This window comes from Hyperoodon ampullatus, assembly GCF_949752795.1.
Source record: "Hyperoodon ampullatus genome assembly, chromosome: 2".
NCBI lineage: Eukaryota > Metazoa > Chordata > Mammalia > Artiodactyla > Ziphiidae > Hyperoodon > Hyperoodon ampullatus.
The window spans coordinates 182,093,684-182,112,285 of record NC_136915.1 but is presented as its reverse complement, the minus strand read 5'-3'; the positions used below and the strand labels follow the sequence as shown (position 1 = coordinate 182,112,285).

The 18,602-nt window shown below is 44.7% G+C and overlaps 1 protein-coding gene across 2 annotated transcripts in view; it reads left to right on the top strand.

Annotated features, from left to right (window-relative positions):
* Positions 1-330: 330 nt before the first annotated feature.
* The window catches only part of TGFB2 (transforming growth factor beta 2), a gene marked incomplete at both ends in the record, with an annotated part of 80,192 nt that continues 61,920 nt past the window's right edge, over positions 331-18,602 (top strand). The window contains 2 exons of one of the 2 annotated variants that reach the window (XM_079698405.1): positions 331-676; positions 15,035-15,118. In XM_079698405.1, the coding sequence (XP_079554531.1) occupies positions 331-676; positions 15,035-15,118 (430 nt within the window). The remainder of the gene's footprint in view (positions 677-15,034; positions 15,119-18,602) is intronic. The other variant, XM_079698406.1, reaches the window with a different exon arrangement.

Here is an 18,602-nt window from a genome sequence, read left to right as displayed (position 1 = left end):
CTAAATTTATTTCTGCCTAATAGCCATTCGTCTCTTTTTTTGTCCCCATCTCGTCGCTCCAAGAAAACTTTTGCTGACTCCCCCAAGTGAAGCTTCCCCCTTGCCCGTCGTGTATTAATATTTCCACTTGGAGAACGACTTGCCTTTTCTTTTTAAAGGAATTCAAGCAAGATAGCTTTTTCGCTCGGACATTGACTCCCGATTGTTTGCAAAAGTTTCGCATTAAAAAAAAAAATCTACCTGATCCGTACTTTGAGAGTTGTTGGTTTCTTTTTTATTTTTCTTACTTTTTTACTTTTTTAAAAAAATTTTTTTCCACCTTAAAAAAAAATGCACTACTGTGTGTTGAGCGCTTTTCTGCTCCTGCATCTGGTCACGGTCGCGCTCAGCCTGTCTACCTGCAGCACGCTCGACATGGACCAGTTCATGCGCAAGAGGATCGAGGCGATCCGCGGACAGATCCTGAGCAAGCTGAAACTCACCAGCCCCCCAGAAGACTACCCCGAACCCGAGGAGGTCCCCCCGGAGGTGATTTCCATCTACAACAGCACAAGGGACTTGCTCCAGGAGAAGGCGAGCCGGAGGGCGGCCGCCTGCGAGCGCGAGCGGAGCGACGAGGAGTACTACGCCAAGGAGGTTTACAAAATAGACATGCCGCCTTTCTTCCCCTCGGAAAGTAAGTACCGCTCCCCGCTTCCACTCCCCGGGGCTTAGCGCTGCCCGAGGCTTCCAGAAGCGCAGCCACTCCAGGGATCGCCCTGCCCTCTCCGGGTCCCCAGCTCGCTCCTTCCCCTGCTCCTGTCCTCCGTCCCACCCACCTCCTTGCCAGTTGTGTGCTTGAGGACGTTAGGCTTTAAAACGTGGACTTGCGACTTTTAATTTTCTCCATTTCTCCCTTCCCCCAACGCCCCCGTCTTTTATAAGGCGTTTTTCTCTTTTTTTCTCTTCCCTGGAATTCTCAACTCGGCCACCGGCTAGGAGTCAGCCCTCTGTCAAACTTGGAGGCGCTCCCTGGGGCCGCGTTAAACCGGGAAACCTTGGTGGGTTTGTTTTCTTTGCTCCGATTGGCCTGAAGCCCGCCGAACTGGTGCACGAGGGGTTAAAAAAAAAAAAAGTGGCTCAAAACTAGCCTCTCCGGAAGGCGCCCCTTTCCGTGCCGACCTATCAGCTGATTCCCCAAGCCTTCCCTATTGTCTCTAACTCCCCGAAAAATGTCAGCGTCGCCAAGACAAAACCCGATCTGGAGACCCCTCCAAAAACCTACCTCCAACCCCTCAATTCTTGAATCTCCTGCCTCGGCGAGGTGTTTACATTCCCCCCAAGGCGAGATCTTGTAACCACGTCCCCTTTTGATTTCACCTGGAATGGTAGAAAGGACAGCTTCGTTGCTGACTACGTTTAAAAGGGTTTTTCCTTCACGTTATTTTTTTCAGAATTCACTCAAACCTGCCTCCTTAAAATCGCCGGTGTAGCAGATCCTTTTTCTTATGCGTTTATCGTTTATCTTTCTCACTCTTGAGCCCGGTGTTCCCTGCCCTTTCATAGGCTTCCTGCAGTCACTTCGTTGCATTCCTAAATCTCAGCGTAGAAGACAGCCGATTTTTTTTTTTTTTTAAACTGGCTTCTCTGAGGGCAGTGTCCTCAAAACCAGCTGGCATACAGTAGCAACGGGAGCAAATGATTTATTGTTGTGTTCTTTGAGGGGAGGGGAAGAGGGCAGTTAGCTTAGAATGATTTCCAAGTTCTTTAAAAAAAGAAAAGAAGAAGAAGCATATATTGATGCCTGAGAGGGTTAAATACCAGGAAGAAGAAAAAGAAAAGAAAAGAAAAAAAAGAGCTCCAACATTTGCCTATTCCAAATCCCAAGTCGTACACTTTTCATTGGTTGCCCATCTCTCTCCTCCCCTTTCCATGCCCTATATACTCCCTAGCAGCCTTCACGACGTCTCTGTGTCTTGCCTACAGAGATAATATGGCCATCTTGGTAATTTTATCCTAGAGGTTCTAATTGCAGGGTGGTGCTTTTCTTTTTGAATATTTATATTTAGTTTGACAAGTCGTAGTTCCGGGACTTGCCATGTCTTGTATTTGATGGTCTCAGATTGTCAGCTGAAGTATCCAACCCCAGGCTTCCTGGCGACCTCAGTTTTGCTGCAGCATCATCTCTTCTTGTTTAAGAGCAGAGCTGAGGCAGGAGATCCTGGCAAGCGGGATGATTTTATTATTGTAATTACGTCACCATACAAAACAATGGTGATAAATACACTCCACCCTGGTGATTCCCCCTCGGGGAGTGAAGGAAAGCTTTCTACCTGGGGTGGAGCCAAGGAGATAATTAGGAAAGAAAGTTCATTGTAATTAGTCCAAAGTCATTGAGACCCAACAGGGAGTTGAGTCAGTGTGCATTCTCTAGCACGTGCAAGTGCAACCGTTCTACTGGAATTTAGGCAGGCGGGCAGTTATGTAGAAGCAGAACAAGCCAAGCCTTCAGTGTTTACCTGCAACAGCTCTTATGAATTGCTGGCACTTTCATAACAGAGAGGAGGTCTGATCCCTTCACGAGATGGGTGTGGAGAGAGCAAACTACCCAAGAGGGTGTTCATTCTTTGTTCTTCAAGCACTCTTCAGTCTAAAGAACTGAGGTGATCTCACGCAAGATTATCATCATCACCAAATTGGAAAAAATTCTCAAATTATTAGGATCTCAGAGCTTGGCATCTCAGGTGCGTGTGTGGATTCCCTTCTGCTTCCTCTCCCAGCTACCAAAGAAATGAAAGCCTCTGATCAGTGCAGGATAAAGTATAAATGATCAGTCTTCCTACAAAGAGTACAGGCTTCTTAAAGCCTTAAAGGAAGTTTAGGAGCAGAAAGCCTTATTAATAGCAGATTTGATACTACTGTGATAGGACTGTGGATAATTTTATAGAAAGTAGGTTAACTGATTTTCCAGTACTTTCTAGTTATACTGGAATATAGTGAACCCTTCCAAAAAAAAAGGAAGAAAAGAAAAAAAAAATCACTCCACCATATTTTTAAAGGGCAAACTGAAAGGACAGCATTGGCTTATATACCAGCTTTCCATCTTTAGGACCTTTCCGCCTAACTTTTAACTCGGTCCTCCCTGAAGAGATGGTGGGGAGGAAGTGTGCCTGTCATTTCTTGAAGGGAATCTGCGGCGGGTCATAATCCCCAGAGATGAAGGCATGGGAAAGATCACTGGTTCACTTTTTACCACCAACTTATTAGCGTTCAGGGAGTGACTTCAGCTCAAATATTACAAATATGCTCTAATCATACTCAGTGAGCTATATATCATTACAGATTGTTGGTAGCCCTTTGCAGGACATTTTATACAGTTCAGACAAAATGTTTTTAGCAATGCAGAGTTTTAAAAGTAAAAATATAAGAGATATTGTATATGCCTTCAGGCATATTTTGTCTTAAATATTATCCTTGGCCCAGCATACTATATAAATACAGTAAATATGAATAGAACTGGCCAGGTGCCAATCTCCTAGGATGAATTTTAGTCAAGAAGGTATTTATGGGATATAAATAATACTGTGTCAACATTTGAAGAAGGGATCTGATTAGTTTTGAATTTATTCGTATTGATCTTTTCACATGCTGTTAGTTTAAGGCTCAAAGTGGAGTTATGCTAAGGTTTACCCATACTTTACCCAGTGGGAATTAGTGGACTTCTCGTCCTTTTGACAATCCACTTGAACTTCAAGCACATCTATTCAAAAGACACCGTACGGGGCTTTAGAAATTTAGAAAGAGTGATTCCACATAACAGAGTAAGAATCCAAATGATTAACAATTAAAATATGTAGACCCTTCGACAGTCAAAAAAAAGGAAGAGACAAAAAGTTTTATTTTCTTTCTTTCCCCTCTCTTTTCCATGTAACAGATCAGGCACGTGTTGTGGTTCTAACTGTGGTGATTTTGTCCCTTCCCCCACCCACACCCTCAGGGAACATTTGGAAATGTCTGGAGACATTTTGGGTTGTCATGATTGGGAGTGGAAGGGCCAGGGATGTTGCTCACCATTCTAGAATGCACAGGAAAGGTCCCTTTTCCACCCGCCACCCCCATACATCAAAGAATTATCCAGCTCCAAATGTCAGTAATCCCCACGTGGAGAAAGCCGGTAACCCTGGGATTTATTTGCAGTTGCTGAATTCTGCTAGTAGTACCATTTCCAAAGTAATAATCTGAAAGTAAAACATCTTTATCATCAAAAGGACATTAACATGGAATAGAAAGATAATCAGAAACTTTTCTGAAGTAAGTGGGATGATGAACTTGACTCTTTGGTATGGTGTATACTTTATTATTATGATCTTAAAGGGCCTAAATTAGAGGCATAAAAGCTCCCATTCATTTAGCCTAAGTAAGGGTGTCGCTCCACCCATCTGTAACTTCAGTCAGCAGCAATGTGTTGTTAGTCAGGACAGAGAAAAAAGAAGTGAAGGATTATCGTGGATTTTCCTTGCAAGGAAAATAAGCAGCTCATGTTAAGGAAGAGTGGAATCTCCAAGCTCGGCAACGGAAGAAAGTAAATCATCATGTTGGTTTATTCTATCGTATTGAATTAGTTAAACTAAAATATACAGCCTGAGACATTACGGTGAGGTTTCCTTTGTAATTGTTTCACATAAATGCTAAACATTTAATACCAAGCAATCTCTTTTTCTATTTCCCCTGTAGCTTTCCAAGTGAAATTGAGGAAGATAGAAAGAATACCAATAGCACTATGGTTTGGGGGGGGGATGCAACTTAACATTCTATTCATGGATATATCTTTCTGTGTACACATTGCTGGACTATCAGCCAATTGCCCGATGAAGGAAAATATTAGCAGTTGCTGGAACATAGTACTATTTTTGCTTGATGTTCAGGGATTTTTTTTCTGTTTCTTAAATTGAACTATAGTTGATTTACAATATTGTGTTAGTTTCAGGTATACAGCAAAGTGATAGGGATTTTATTTTTCAGATTCTCTGTGGATGTGTGAGAAAGAGAGACACACACACACGGGGTGGGGGGGAATTCTCTCTGGATGTGTGAGAAAGAGGGACACACAGAGAGAGAGACAGACTTGAACCCCTTCCCTAGACTTCCCCAATGATTGAGTTATTAATACACAGCAGACCCAACTTTAATTTCCCCACTTGTATTGCATCATTGCTTGTACTAACTCTAGTGCCTAATTGTGGTCGCGTTTAACTTTAGGCTACGTTCTCTTCCAGGATTTTCTCTCTTTTACTTTTCAAAGTCTAGGAAAACTCCTCAAAGAGATCTACTGGTTATAACTGAAGCAGTTGGGCCGTCTTTGTTGCCAAGGGAGGCCGGTCTCCTCTCCTGAGGAGACCCCCCTGGATGGAGGCTGGGCTTTGTGAAGCTGGAGGGGTAGATGGGGACCAGCTGACCTGGCAGAGGCTCCGGGAGCCTTCTGTGTCTCCACAGCGACCCCTGGGGTCTACTCAAGGAGCTGCACTTTCTGAACGATGCCTTCTCCCTGGTGAAGAGATGCTGATGTAACCCAGTCACAGCATCTTTCATATAAAAAGATATGAAAAAATGACAGATCCTGTTTCCTAGAGGAAACTGAGATGTGAGAAAAGGGCTAATGACTCACTGTTGATCCCATATCAAATCTGGGTTAGAACAAAGGAGGTCACTGACTCCTAGGCCTTTGCCCAGAGATTACAACACACTTCAAGCTGCATTTTTAGAAGGTTAGGGAAAATAGAGTGGAAGAGCCTGGCCCTGGGAGAGACGTACAAGCTGACCACGGAGGTGGGATTCTGGGGAGACTCCTCCCTCCCCACCGCCACCCCCAGCCCTTTACAGGTTCAGGATTAAGGTGAGCCGGGAGCAAAGAGCCTGCAGGGAAGAGCTCTGGAAACAGCCCTGTCAGCTCTCTTGATGTAGCATTTCCGGTCCTGAGGGATCCTGGAGAGAGGATGTGGATTTGCCAGATGTGCTCGCTCTCCTTAGGCAGCCCGACTGCCTGCCGAAGGGTGGATCCACTTTGCAGATTCTGAACAGCTTGATGAAATGTGCCTCTGGCCGAGATAAACAAACGTTTCCATTGTCATTTTGAAACCATATGGTGTGCTTTGGGTTTTTAATATTTTTTAAACAAAGATACTTTTTAACCTAGGAATTCAGTGTTCTCCAGGTAGTTTCAATTTAATCACATGCTAAGGATTCTCTGATGGGTTTGTTTAGACTGAAAAGCTTGTTTCCATCCTATGTTGGGGAGAAATTCACCTCATGCTGCAGTCACAAGTGGGTTTTGGTGGTTGTCATTGGTTTTGTTTCTTTTCCAACCTCTGATAGGTTAGAACTGCACTGCACTGTGACCACCACCTTGCTTCCGGATTGGCTTGGTGGCCTTGACTCTGCATCAGCACTCCCCCTTGACCAATTCCCCACAGGCTCTAAATTGCCTTCTTGTTCTTCTCTCTTCTGGAATATCTGTGTGTAGGGTGGTGAACTTCATTCAACCATGGCTCCATTTCTTCACTTGTAAAGATGAAGAAGATGCTGGCTTCCTAGGGTTGCAAAGGACTGACCATGACCTGTGTAAAGAAGTCCTGAGCTCTGCTTCTGGCACTTAGTAGACCTTCTTTGCATGCCAGCTGTTAAGCAGTGATTCTTAGACACCATCAATTTTAAGGTGCACTGTTATTTTATGTGCCACAGAGAAAGAAATATCACTGACAATTGACTATAATGTGCCATTGATTATGAGATATTAAAAGGAGATATTTAGAGATATTCCAATATGATTAAAAGTGATGCCCTGGGGACCACTCCCACCAGCAGCCCGGGATGTCTCGGGACCAACAACTCGCTCATTTCCTAGTAAGTTCCACTCAGTGGATCTGTTTCCCTGGCTCACTCAGATTGGTCCTTAGGTGACCTTTGCCACCTAAGGGGCTGGGAACAGAGATTGGCAGGGCTGGTAATCCAGCATGCCCAGCACTATCTAATCCTCATACAGGGAGGCCTTGAGAATTTAGGCTTCGTAGGTAAGATCTCAGATGTCTTAGATAATATCCAAGACCTTTCAGGGTCAGGCCCCTCCTCCTTGCTCAGCAGCCCCCCAACTAAATCCCCCCAAGAAAACTACACTCCAGCCAGATCACCCTCTTTGCCTTTACCCAAATGGGCCCTTTATTTCTGTGCCTCCCGCCCTCTGTTTATGTCATTTCTTCCACTTAGAGATCCATCTTCTAACACCTTTAAATGTCCTTCGAGGTTTAGTTCGTACCATCTCCTTATGAAACCTTCGCTGATGTTCTTTGTCCTATGTAAGTAGCTCTTCCTCTGCACTCTCACAATACTGATATTCATCTCTAGCTCAGCCTCTTTTCTTTTGCTGTAGGTAAAATCTAGCTGTGTCCTGACCTGTCTTCTTCGTTGGTTGTAAACTGCCTCAGAACCCACTCTGACTTACCTATGTTCTTACAGCACATTGTTGTTGCTCCATCAATGCTTAATAAAGGAATGAGCATTTCCCTTTAGAGAATAAGATTGAGTTACCAGAAGAAGGATCAAGAGTTCAAATCATTAGGACCAGGAGATATGGAGAGACAGAAATCGACTCACCTCCGTTATTGGGGACAGCGTTCCTGATGGAACTTGTCCCTGTGCTGAAGGCAACACAGGCTTCTCAGAACCATTCAGTTCCTGTTTCCAGTTTTGCAGATAAAAATGAAAATGATGGCGATAATGATGATGATGAAAGCTAACCCTCATCGGGTACATACTATGTGCCAAGCATAGTTTTAAATATTTTACATGCGTGCACTTATTTCACACTCAAAAGTGACCCTATACGGTCCAGACTGGTATTTTCCCTGTGACGTATGAGGACATGGCTATAACGATTTCTATCAGCGATGTCTTACTGGAAGTCAGACTTTTAGGTACCACAAGTAATAGAGGCCCCAAATAGAGACCAGGAAATGGAGAGCATGACTTCTCCTGCCCTCTTGCAAAATGATACAGCCCCTGCATGAAAGGGTGGTGACTGTCCTCACCTGGCAGGAATTACATCCATAGAAGCTCTGCATTCTTTCCCTCCAGAAGGAAATATACTTCAGAAGCCTTTCCTACCACCCTGGGTCTCTCTTCTTGCCTCTAACACATTCTTCCACTTTTATCTCTGCACTTGTTTGATACAAAAATTGTGATTTCTCAAGTCTCCTGGTCTTGATCTTGAACTGCAACCATTTGCTTCACAAAGTGTTTATAAATTTGATTGATGGGTGATTCGTCTTGTCTCTCACAGAAAATTAATTTATTGAGGAAGGCAGGATGGTGTTGTACAGTGAGCACAGACTTGAGAGCCAGACAGCCCCAAGAAGTAAAAGAAAGAGAATAAATAAAAGGGAATTGCACCAGAGGAATCTCAGAGGCTGAAAGGGGAGAGGGAGCATCAAAGACAAGAAGTCCTACTCCAGGCCAATGGCAGTTGTTAACACGTGGTCTTGTTTGGGTTAGCAACTTGGCTGTCTCCGTGCAAGTTATTAAATCTGCCTCGTTGACATTTAAGCTGCTTCCTGCTGAATTCAGGTCTTACCTCTGCCATCACTGGCTTGGTGACCAGGCTGAAGCCCCTGCACTTAAGCTGATCTCAGTTTGTTCACTTGTAACGATGAAGAAGATGATATCTGCCCCTAGGGTTGTAGAGGATGGATGATGACATGCAGAGAAAGGCCAAGTGCAGCTGCTTCTGGCACTTAATAGGCTTGCTTTACACGGCAGCTGTCATTCACTGAATCTCAAACGCTGTTGATTTTACAGTGCACCATTATTTTATATGCCACTTAAAAAGAAATATCATTGCCGATTAATTGTAACGTGCCATTGATTCTAAGAGGGCACCAGGATTTGAGAGGTATGAAAAATATGTAAAATCAGTGAAGTCACATAAATATTTGTGGATTGGGAGAATAGCGGTCCACGTGCATGTAGCAGAGTGCTATGTCCTAGAAGCACATCGAAAATAAAATTAAGTGGGAGCATGATATCTGCCCTCAGAAAACGTTTCTATTTAGTAAACTTTAAGAGCCTCCGACAGGTAATCGCCACCTCTGGCACCAGAAGCAGGAGGTCCGCACCATGGATTCCTCCCAGCTGGAGTGTCTGGCTGTGCATGCTCAGTGCATTCATATCCAGTTTTGATTTTTTTTTTTTTGACATCTCAAGATGTTACCAGTTGTTTCAAAGGGCCTTTACATTTCTAGGGAAAAAACGTTTAAATTTATTTTAACGGATCTCTCTGAGTACATGTATGAGTCACATAGCACTCACCTCTTTATCTTTCTGGGCCTTAAAGGCTGAAATCCAACAAAGGATGGGGGGAGGGTATTGGTCAGAAAAGTCTAACATGCAGAAGGGACTTGTGGGCAACGTGCCTCTGGGCTGGCGCGGCCCCTCCTCCCAGGCCCCCTGTCTCACCCGCTCCCCTGGGGAGAGGCTCTGTTGAGAAGGAAGCCAGGACGTTTGGACCTCCCTGCATCTCCATGACCAGGCACCAGCCACAGCAGTTTCTTCGCTGTCAGGCGACTCATTTAAAAACAGACTTTAGCAGCAAAATGCCATTAGGGGGTAGAAGTCTCCCAGAGGAGGATGGATGGGAGGAAGGGGAGAGGGTAGTGGAGGAGTCACCACAGAGGATTTGAGGAGGAAATGAAAACTTAGGAGGTGATGTCAGAGAGGAGAGGCCGTACTAGGTCCAGGGTAGCTGTTAACAGAGCAGAATGCTCTCTGTGTGGGGTAGCATCCTGGCTTTCCCGGGGCGACCGAGTAAAACCACTTCGTTGGTATGAGAAGACGTTGCCGTCCAAGAGGAATTGAGTTTACTGGATTTAGCATCTGTTACAAGGAGGGAAAGACTGCTGGTGCCCAGAAAGCTCCTCTGTGTGGACCAGCCCCCATCCCTTCATTCTCAAAAATGAGCCCTTGGATTTGGTTCTGCCTGATAAGTCAAAAATGTGGGGCTTAGATGTTCCTTTAATCACAACAACTTGAGGAACTTAAAGCAAATGGAAAATGCTTTCTGGATGTTACAAAGCCCAGACCTTCTGAAAATAGTTCAAATGCATTTCCAACCTCCCCGGGCAGCTGTTTGCTCTCACACTGGCATGCTGCACACATCTCTGTCCACAGAGAGACTGTCACTCTCCCTTCGGGCCTTCCTCGCGGCCTCCATGTCAGTAATTAGGAAGCAGGACGTTCCTGAGGGAGAGACGTGGTGTTTCTGAAAGGAGAGTCATGGGGCAGCTGTTGGAGAGCAAGGCTGCTTTTTTGGAGATGTTTGTTTCAGGAAGTGCTGTAGCATCTTTCCAGTCTCAAGGAAGAAAAAGAAAAATGTTGTGACTTTGACCTTGGCGCTCCGTTCATTTGGCTTTTGCTATCTAACCCACACCACACTGACAAATACCACATCTGTCTTGACAAGCTAGTTCACAAATAACTGCTCATTCATAACTTCAGGCTGTTGTAAGAATCCTTATTTGTTACTTCAGCTTGTGAACGAGAATGCACAGTTCGGTTTTGAGAAAGACATTGAAACGATCAGAAGTCCACTGGTCTTTGCAGATCTCGGGGGAAGCACTATCTAAAAGAGAAGACCATATTTTTTAATACATTTTAAGAGCGCTAAAATATATTATTGCCCATAAGTGGGACTTTTCTGGGAAATTTAATGTTTAAGTTTTGGAGTCATTTCAGTATTGGGAATTCAACACTTCTTAGACCAAATTCATCAGGGGTTTTTCTCTCTAGACAACATGTAGCAGTCCCTTTGTCATTCCTTCCACTGGGGGGGTTTCTTCTTATAGGGTCATTTATTTCCCTATCCATTGACTTAATCTCATTTTCACAACTTAATGACCATGCCATTGAAGTTGTTTCTTCTTACTTTATAATAAACTCCTATAACTCAGTTGCTGGCTGAGAAAGGCCAAAATGGGGGCTGGCGGCGGAGGGAGAAGGTGGGTGACTTATTCTGATTCGACTTTAGAAGGAGAAAAAAAAGGAAAATCACAGACTGAGGACACTTCTTTGTAGAAGATGGATGATTTGGTAAAGGAACTGCCCACTTGGAGGTCTGTCAGGGTTTTCGGTTGGGGAAGTGTTTCTACATCCAAGTTCACACCTTAGCATCTGGGGCTCTGGAAGTTAAGGAGAGAGAAACAGAGGTAGGAGCTTTTACCCGGAAGTAGCCGGGCAGAACCAAAGGAGAATCATGGCTGTCACGTCAGGTTCTAAGGCAGCAGTTCTCACCCCGACATATGTCTATTACACAGTCATTTTGATCTGAATAGTATCTTAGTCATTCATGTGTACCTCCCCGGAGTGTCAAGCTTTAGGTTGTTAAGCGTATTAGTAGAGTTCACTGGTCACATCCGTGAACCAACCCACTCCTGAGCGAACGCTGTTTCACCTACTCAACTTTTGCTTTTCTCCTCCATGGAATTAGGTGGCAGGTGCTGGTTTGTCTTGTAGAGAGAAATATTTCAGAAGGATTCCACTGTCAGAAAACATCACCATCAATAATGAAACTATGTGTATAAGGTCATGTCTAATGTCATTCATTCTTTGGCAATTGTATCAGGATTCTAGAAAGAGGGTCTTGAGCCAAGCTGACCCCGAGTCCTTAGACACTGGGGATCAACGGTTTGCCCTTTCTCAGTAACATTTGCTGGGAATTCTCTAAGTGGAGTAGAAACTCATGGTCGTCCAGTGCTGGGAGGAAATGACAGTACCCACTTCCGGAGTTGCTGTTATCAGAGAGATGGTGTTTGCGTGGAGGATGTTTGGGTGAAGGGCTGGGGAGGGGTTGAGGGGCAGGACCAATGTGATGTGGAGTTCACTGCAGCATTTTTAATGACACTTAATTCTGCTTAAGCTATCATTGCGTTAAGAATGGCTTTCTCTCTGACTGAGAGACGCTTTCACGCTACATAAAACCGTTACTCAGAACAGGCAAATCTTAGGAGAGAACGGTTTCTCTGTGATCCACCTGGTTGGCTTGTTTTGAGGTCAGACGAGCTTTTTGTAAAAGGCCTTTCTAACCTCTAAGTCACAAAGGCCTATACCAATGCTTCTTGAATTTTACCAAGCAAAAGAATCACCTGGAGTGCTATGTGCGGGTTCCCAAACCTTTGCCTGCTACCCTCCATCCAGATTATTATTCAGTAGTTTTTCTTTGTTTGTTTTGTTTTTCTTGGCCGCGCTGCACTGCTTGCGGGATCTTAGTTCCCCGACCAGGGATTGAACCCCGGGCCCTCGGCGGTGAGAGCGCGGAGTCCTAACCATTGGACCGCCAGGGAATTCCCAAGATTATTATCCTGTAGTTTTAAGGTGAGCTCCAGACAACTGCCTCTTGACAAGAAGGCCAGGTGATTCCCAAGCAGGTAGTTCAGAAACTCACTCTGGAAACACCGTGTATTGGGGTTTTGTTGCTTTATTTCTTAGCTGTGTCATCACAGGCAAAAATGAGTCCCAACGCTTTTAGAGTTAGCTTCATTGTTTCTTAGTTATTTTGTAAATGACCCATGCAAAATTTTAATTCCAGGACTGTTTTTCTCTTATGACTTATGTGAGCCATACGAGTACCCCATTATTCATGACCAAGTGCCCAGGTCATTCTAAAAATTTTTATTTCTCTAGGACTATTCATGTCTCAGATTTTTCATAGGGTTTCATCTTTTGAAAAGCATTTCACATGGACGCCCAACCTTACTGATCTGAAAAAGTTTATGCATACCACAGTGCCACTTCAAACACATAGATGATGAAAGTTGATTTTTACGAAAACTAACAGTTACTTTCTTTGGCCTAAATCATCCCTATTCGCATCATTTATCTGCATCCAGTTCATGGGCTTAACTTCAGAGGCACTGGATCAGCACCAGAGCAGCCTGTTCTTTGGCCCTGCTTAAAAACAAACAAACCAACAAAACAAACAAACAGAAAAAGGAAGAGGAGGAAAGAAAGCATTTTAATACTGTAGCTTGATGGCGGAGAGAGAGTAAACCAAAGGTGCATACCTGAGGGCTGCAAGTTGGAAACGACAAATGATGACAGTTAGCTTGCCTTGTTTCCCCACAGACTTCTGTTTGACCCCGGTGACCTGGGGTGATTTCAGGGATCTGGATTCCAGTAATAGAAGCATCCCTCTTTGGCACCACAACACCCACTGGCCTGAAGAAGGTGCTGTTTCCCAGGAAAAGGAGTGAAATCCCCCCAAGAAGTGCACAGGGCCCTAGTCTGAAGAGAAAGCATTGCTAACCAAGCAATGCTTTGCGTACCCTGCCCGTCTCTGGTTCCGTTCCTTGAGATTTTTATTGAAGATGACTTCAGCATCTCTTTTTTAGAGGTCAGATCTGAATGAGAAGACATTGTGTGCCTTGCTGATCTTGTGACAAACAGTTTATACCCAGTCTGTAGCTTCCTGTCTTTGCTGACGGGTGATGTGAGGGAATTTTCTCTCTGTGAGGCTGTGGAGAGGGCTCTAAAAATAAACAACATGGTTACTTATTGGTGAGAACATGTGTGAGCAGATGTCAGCTGGTAACAGCATATGGTGGCAACATGATAGCAGCGTGTTACCAAGACCTGGGTGTTGGGCCTTCGTCTTCCAGGCCATTCAGGCCACGCAGATGCCACATCTCAATTAAAGGGGTTTTGACTGGAAGGTGGAATCCACACAAGTGTGAATATAGGTCCCTGGGATCTTGTTAGTGGGCTGAATATTGGAGATGGTAAGTTACAGGCCATGGAAAAAGTCTTCCTTATCTGTTTTAAAGTTGAGAGATAAAAGTACAAATCTGGCAAAAAAAAAAGGGGGGGGGGTGTGTATGGGGAGGGAGGGAATCCAAGTCAGGTATAAATAGTGGCCATGCTACTTCTAGAAGACATGCCCTAGGTGAATGGAAGGTGCAGGGACTTTAAATTGGTGTAAGGAGCTGGGAAAGAGGTATATTCATGCAGACCTAGAAGGCCGTCAGGGGTTAATCTATTAAATAAGTTAGATAACTAATATTATTACATCCCTTGAGCATCTTTTATTTCTCAGTTTCTTTTAAATATCTCATTTCAGTCTTTCAAAAACCCTCAGGGGTAACATGAGGTCAGTTTCATTTTATAGCAGCAGAGGCTTGGGTGCATCAAGGCACTTGTCCAGAGATTCCCAGGAAACTAATGACAGAGCAGGGTGTCCATCCACATCTTCTCATGCAAAAATCTGATATTTATTATTGACTCTATCACAGATAGGATAGCCTTTGAACACTCAGCAATGTTTTTAGCTGGAGGTATTTTTTGGTGTATTTTCGTTTATAAGAATATGGTGGGCAATATACAAGATCTAGTTGCTCCCTTTACTTTAAAAAAAGCAAAGTTCAGAATTTCAGGTTGTCAAAACTATCACGGAAGATATTTTCATGCATTCCAAGGAGCCCTAGATTTTTAAACTGCAGCTAAGCAGCCCCAAAGCAATATACACTCGGATTTTTGTTCACTGGAGAAGAAGTTTTCATGTGCGGGTTAGAAATGATGACAGGTGGTCTTAAGAAAACTGAAATCGAGGCCAACCAAATGAAAATCAGAGTTTTACTCTTAATAGGCAGTCTGTCTTTTGTCAAAGAGGTCAAGGCCTTTCTTATTCATCTTTAATGTAAGTCAAGGTATTTATTTTACCATTTCCGTATATAAATTGTACATTGCTGTTTTAGCACTAGAATGTGTGTTAAAGGGAACGCTGAATTCAGGAACCTGACTGCTGGTTAAGGGATGCCAAAAGATCTGGGGCGAGAATCCACAATCCTCCAAAGATCCCTCCTGCCTAGTCCCCTGGCCCTGAGTAGGGGGAACCTTCTATTTCTGGGGGAATGATAAGTAAGTTCATTGAGTCCCTCTTCTGCGTTGAATCTTTGTATAGCTCTGTACAAGGCTTCTCCTCAGTAAAATAGCTAATGACTGTGCTTTTTAAAACTCCTAGCTGTCTGCTCAGTTGTTACAACACCCTCTGGCTCAGTGGGCAGCTTGTGCTACAGACAGCCCCAGGTGCTCTGTGGGTACCTTGGTGAGTACACTCGTCTGCTTTATATACCTCATTTGACGTAGTGATAGCCAGCCCATCTTTAGTGTGTGTCTCCTGGGGGGAACTTGTCAGAGGCAAAATAGAATTCTGAAGTGCAGCCTTGTAGCTGGACAGTCACCCAGGTGCCCCCAATTTTGTAGTCAGAGTTTCTATGAGAAAGACTCATGAATGCTTTGAAGTGATATGTTGACTTGATTGTAGTATGGGGAAGAATGGATTGTGGGTCAATGAGATGTGTGTGATCCAGGGGTTAATGAGGGATTTGACAGATTGATCTCTTGACCCCCTGGGAGGATACTCTCTGGAGGGTTGAATGGTATGGCTAGAATGTCAAGGGTCCTTTTTTGGTATCTTATTTGAATCTATGTTCTTGTTTCTGGCACATAGCAATGGCTCAATTAATGTTTCTGGTACTGAACTGAAAGGGAGGAAGGAGATTTTCTCTCCTTTGAAGTTCTAGAGGGAGGCCTGTGGGAAACATATGCTGATCATTGTGACCTTTACATTGCCATTAATGGGTTGCATGAGAGAATGCGGTGGTCATGGTCAAGGCTTCAGTTGACTGAACCTGGGAGCTTGCCACTTCGCCCTGACCCTCAGAACAAGTGCAGACTCCTCGGAGCTAGGGCCACGTGTTAGGTCGGGGGCCACCGAAGCCGGAGGTCTCACCCCTTTCTGATTTGGAACATTAATCAATTTATCCAGCTTTGATTGAGTGCCATCTTTTATTGTATCCTGGGCCATGAGACCACAGCAAAGAACAGGTCTTAGATGATCTTGACACTCAAGAACTCTGGCCCAGGTTGTACCCTGATCCATTCAGGAAGGGAGGAAATGGACTTGCCACCCTGGCATTGGTTCCCGCTGCACTTTTGAGGCCCTGAGGAAGCATGGATTATATTGATTCTAAATGCAGGTGGAGGTCCCAAATAAGGACAAGAGAAATGTTTTTATTACCCCAGTAGATGTCTGACTCACTGGGTTATCCTACCATGAACTTTACCATGCCTAACCTTGCTTCTTAGGAATCAAGGAATCAAGAAATGAAATAGTTTATTTACAGTGGCCTAAGCTGGGCTTTCCTAAAAAAAAGAAAGAAAAACAAAAACTGATTCTATTGAGAATATACATTTATTCTAGTATAGAAGGCCTCAGAGTGGCTAGAAGCTGCCATGTGAATCAAAAGAGTGAATGGCTTGATCCATGCTTTTTTTTTTTTTTTTTTTGCGGTACGCGGGCCTCTCACTGTTGTGGTCTCTCCCGTTGCGGAGCACAGGCTCCAGATGCGCAGCCTCAGCGGCCATGGCTCACGGGCCCAGCTGCTCCATGGCATATGGGATCCTCCCAGACCAGGGCACGAACCCGTATCCCCTGCATCGGCAGGCGGACTCTCAACCACTGCGCCACCAGGGAGGCCCGATCCATGCTTTTAAAGTTCCCCTTTTTGAGGCAGATTATGTTTGGTTTTCCATCTCTAAATGTGTATTTTATTTCACTGTCTAAACCAAGGAGTTAATTGTCTGATTTTTTTTTTTTTTTTTTTTTTTTTTGGTCTCACCAGCTTTTTGGAAAAGACAAGGGAAAGGGATGAGAGAAGGAAAACATTTGTTGACTACCCCCTACATCCCTGGTATTTAAGGCACGTCATCCTGGGTGGGCAGGTGGGGAGGGCGAGTGTGACATCCCCATTTTTCCCCACAGGAAACTGTGGCTTGGAGAGGTGAATACCTTGTCCTTGGTCATCGAGCTAGCAAAAGGGGCAGAACCACAATCTGAATTCAAGTCTGGCCCTGGTGCCCTCCACCACACGGACCCCAAACTTCTTTTATTTTATTTTTTTGCCCTTCTTTTTGCTTTCCCTTTGGAATCCCATCCCATTCATTTTATAATTCTCTTACCTACCACTTTGGATTCATTTCCTTTTCATGTTTTCTTCTCATAGGAAACAAGTGGAGAGGCCTCCCCTACTTCTTGGCCTCAGACACGCCTTCTCCCTCGGGGTTATTTTCGGTCATTTAATCGCCCGCAAGCTTCCCTATTTCTTTGGCGAAAAAACACTGGAAACCCACCCTGCCCCTCCTGAGTCTGGGAAAATCAGGAGTGTCTCGGAGGGTGTGGCCAGGATGGGGGAGAGAGCCGCACAGATTCCCTATCGTGGGAGCCTCTCCCTCCCCACACAACTTCCCTCCTGGGAGGAAACCCTGCGGACCCTTCCAGACCTTCCATTCAAGACTGCTGAGCAGTGGGGCTCTGCATTTTTTTTTTTTTTGTCTCTGTTCTTAGAAATAGTAATTGAGTAAAAATGTAAGTGAGCGGATGCCAAGGGGCAGGCGTCCAGGGTCAGGGTGAATTTCTCCATGCTGACTGTGATTCTGAACACTCGTTAAGTGGAGCCTGGCTCGTGCCAAGCGGCTCAAGGGCCATCCCTGTCACCTTGTGTGAACCGCCTCTCCATTCCAAGGAGATGTTGGGAGTGGCCGCAGGGAGGGCGGGGGCCGGTGGCGCCTCTGGCTTTCCTCCCTCCGTCTCTAACTGGGTGTAGTTATCACTATGTGTCCTGACACCCATGCTTGGACTGGCAGCGCTGATGCTTCATCAGCTTTACATCAAATGGCCTGGAGGAAGAAATAGTCCTTGCCCCTCACAGCCCATGTGGCTGCTGCGTAATTTTTCTCCCTTTAAATTCACTCTCCCCAAAAATGTAGGTTAGGATGAGGTGAGCCTGCCTGAAGGTTTTTCTCCTGAGATAGAAGAATCCAGAAGATAAGCAGCTGAGACAGTCTCTATATGAAGAAATGGGTTAGAAGTCACGAAGGGAAATTCAGCTTCGTTCTTCAAGTATTTACTGAGCGCGATGCTTTTTTGTTAGCTTGGTTCAGATTTAAAGATGGGCTTCTCAAAGTGTGGCCTACATTTGTATGTCCCGAAGGGTCATCAAAAGCAGATTCCCTGACCTATCTCAGGCCTGCGGAGTCAGAATCGCTGGGGTGGGTGGGGCTGGGGAGTCTGTACCTTTAAGAGGCAGCACAGGTGAGTCAGGCCTCACTAAGGGGAGGATGCTCTCATTCTGCTGGTCTGTTTACTCGAAGTCCTTCAGCTTGAAGGATGCAGATCCAGTGGGGCCTCTGTTTGATCAGCTGGTCCTGCAAGTGTGAGACCTTGAATCCACAGCGTGGCTGAGTTTTCACGTTGTGCTCCTCATGTCCCCAAATGCATACAGATATCAAGGTAGATCTGTGGTTAATTACACTTCTCACACACAACCCCTGCTCACCATTCACCACAGAGGAGGCCCTGAATGTGCAAGCAAGTGATCACACAGCGGGTGGATGCCTAGTTGGGATGTTATGTACGGGAGCGAATGCCTCCATTCAAGTGTGGATTGGGAAGGGAAGTTTCAAAACTAATGTATAATGTGTAAGTGATGCATAATTTATAATGTCTTAGTCAATGTATAATGTTTAAT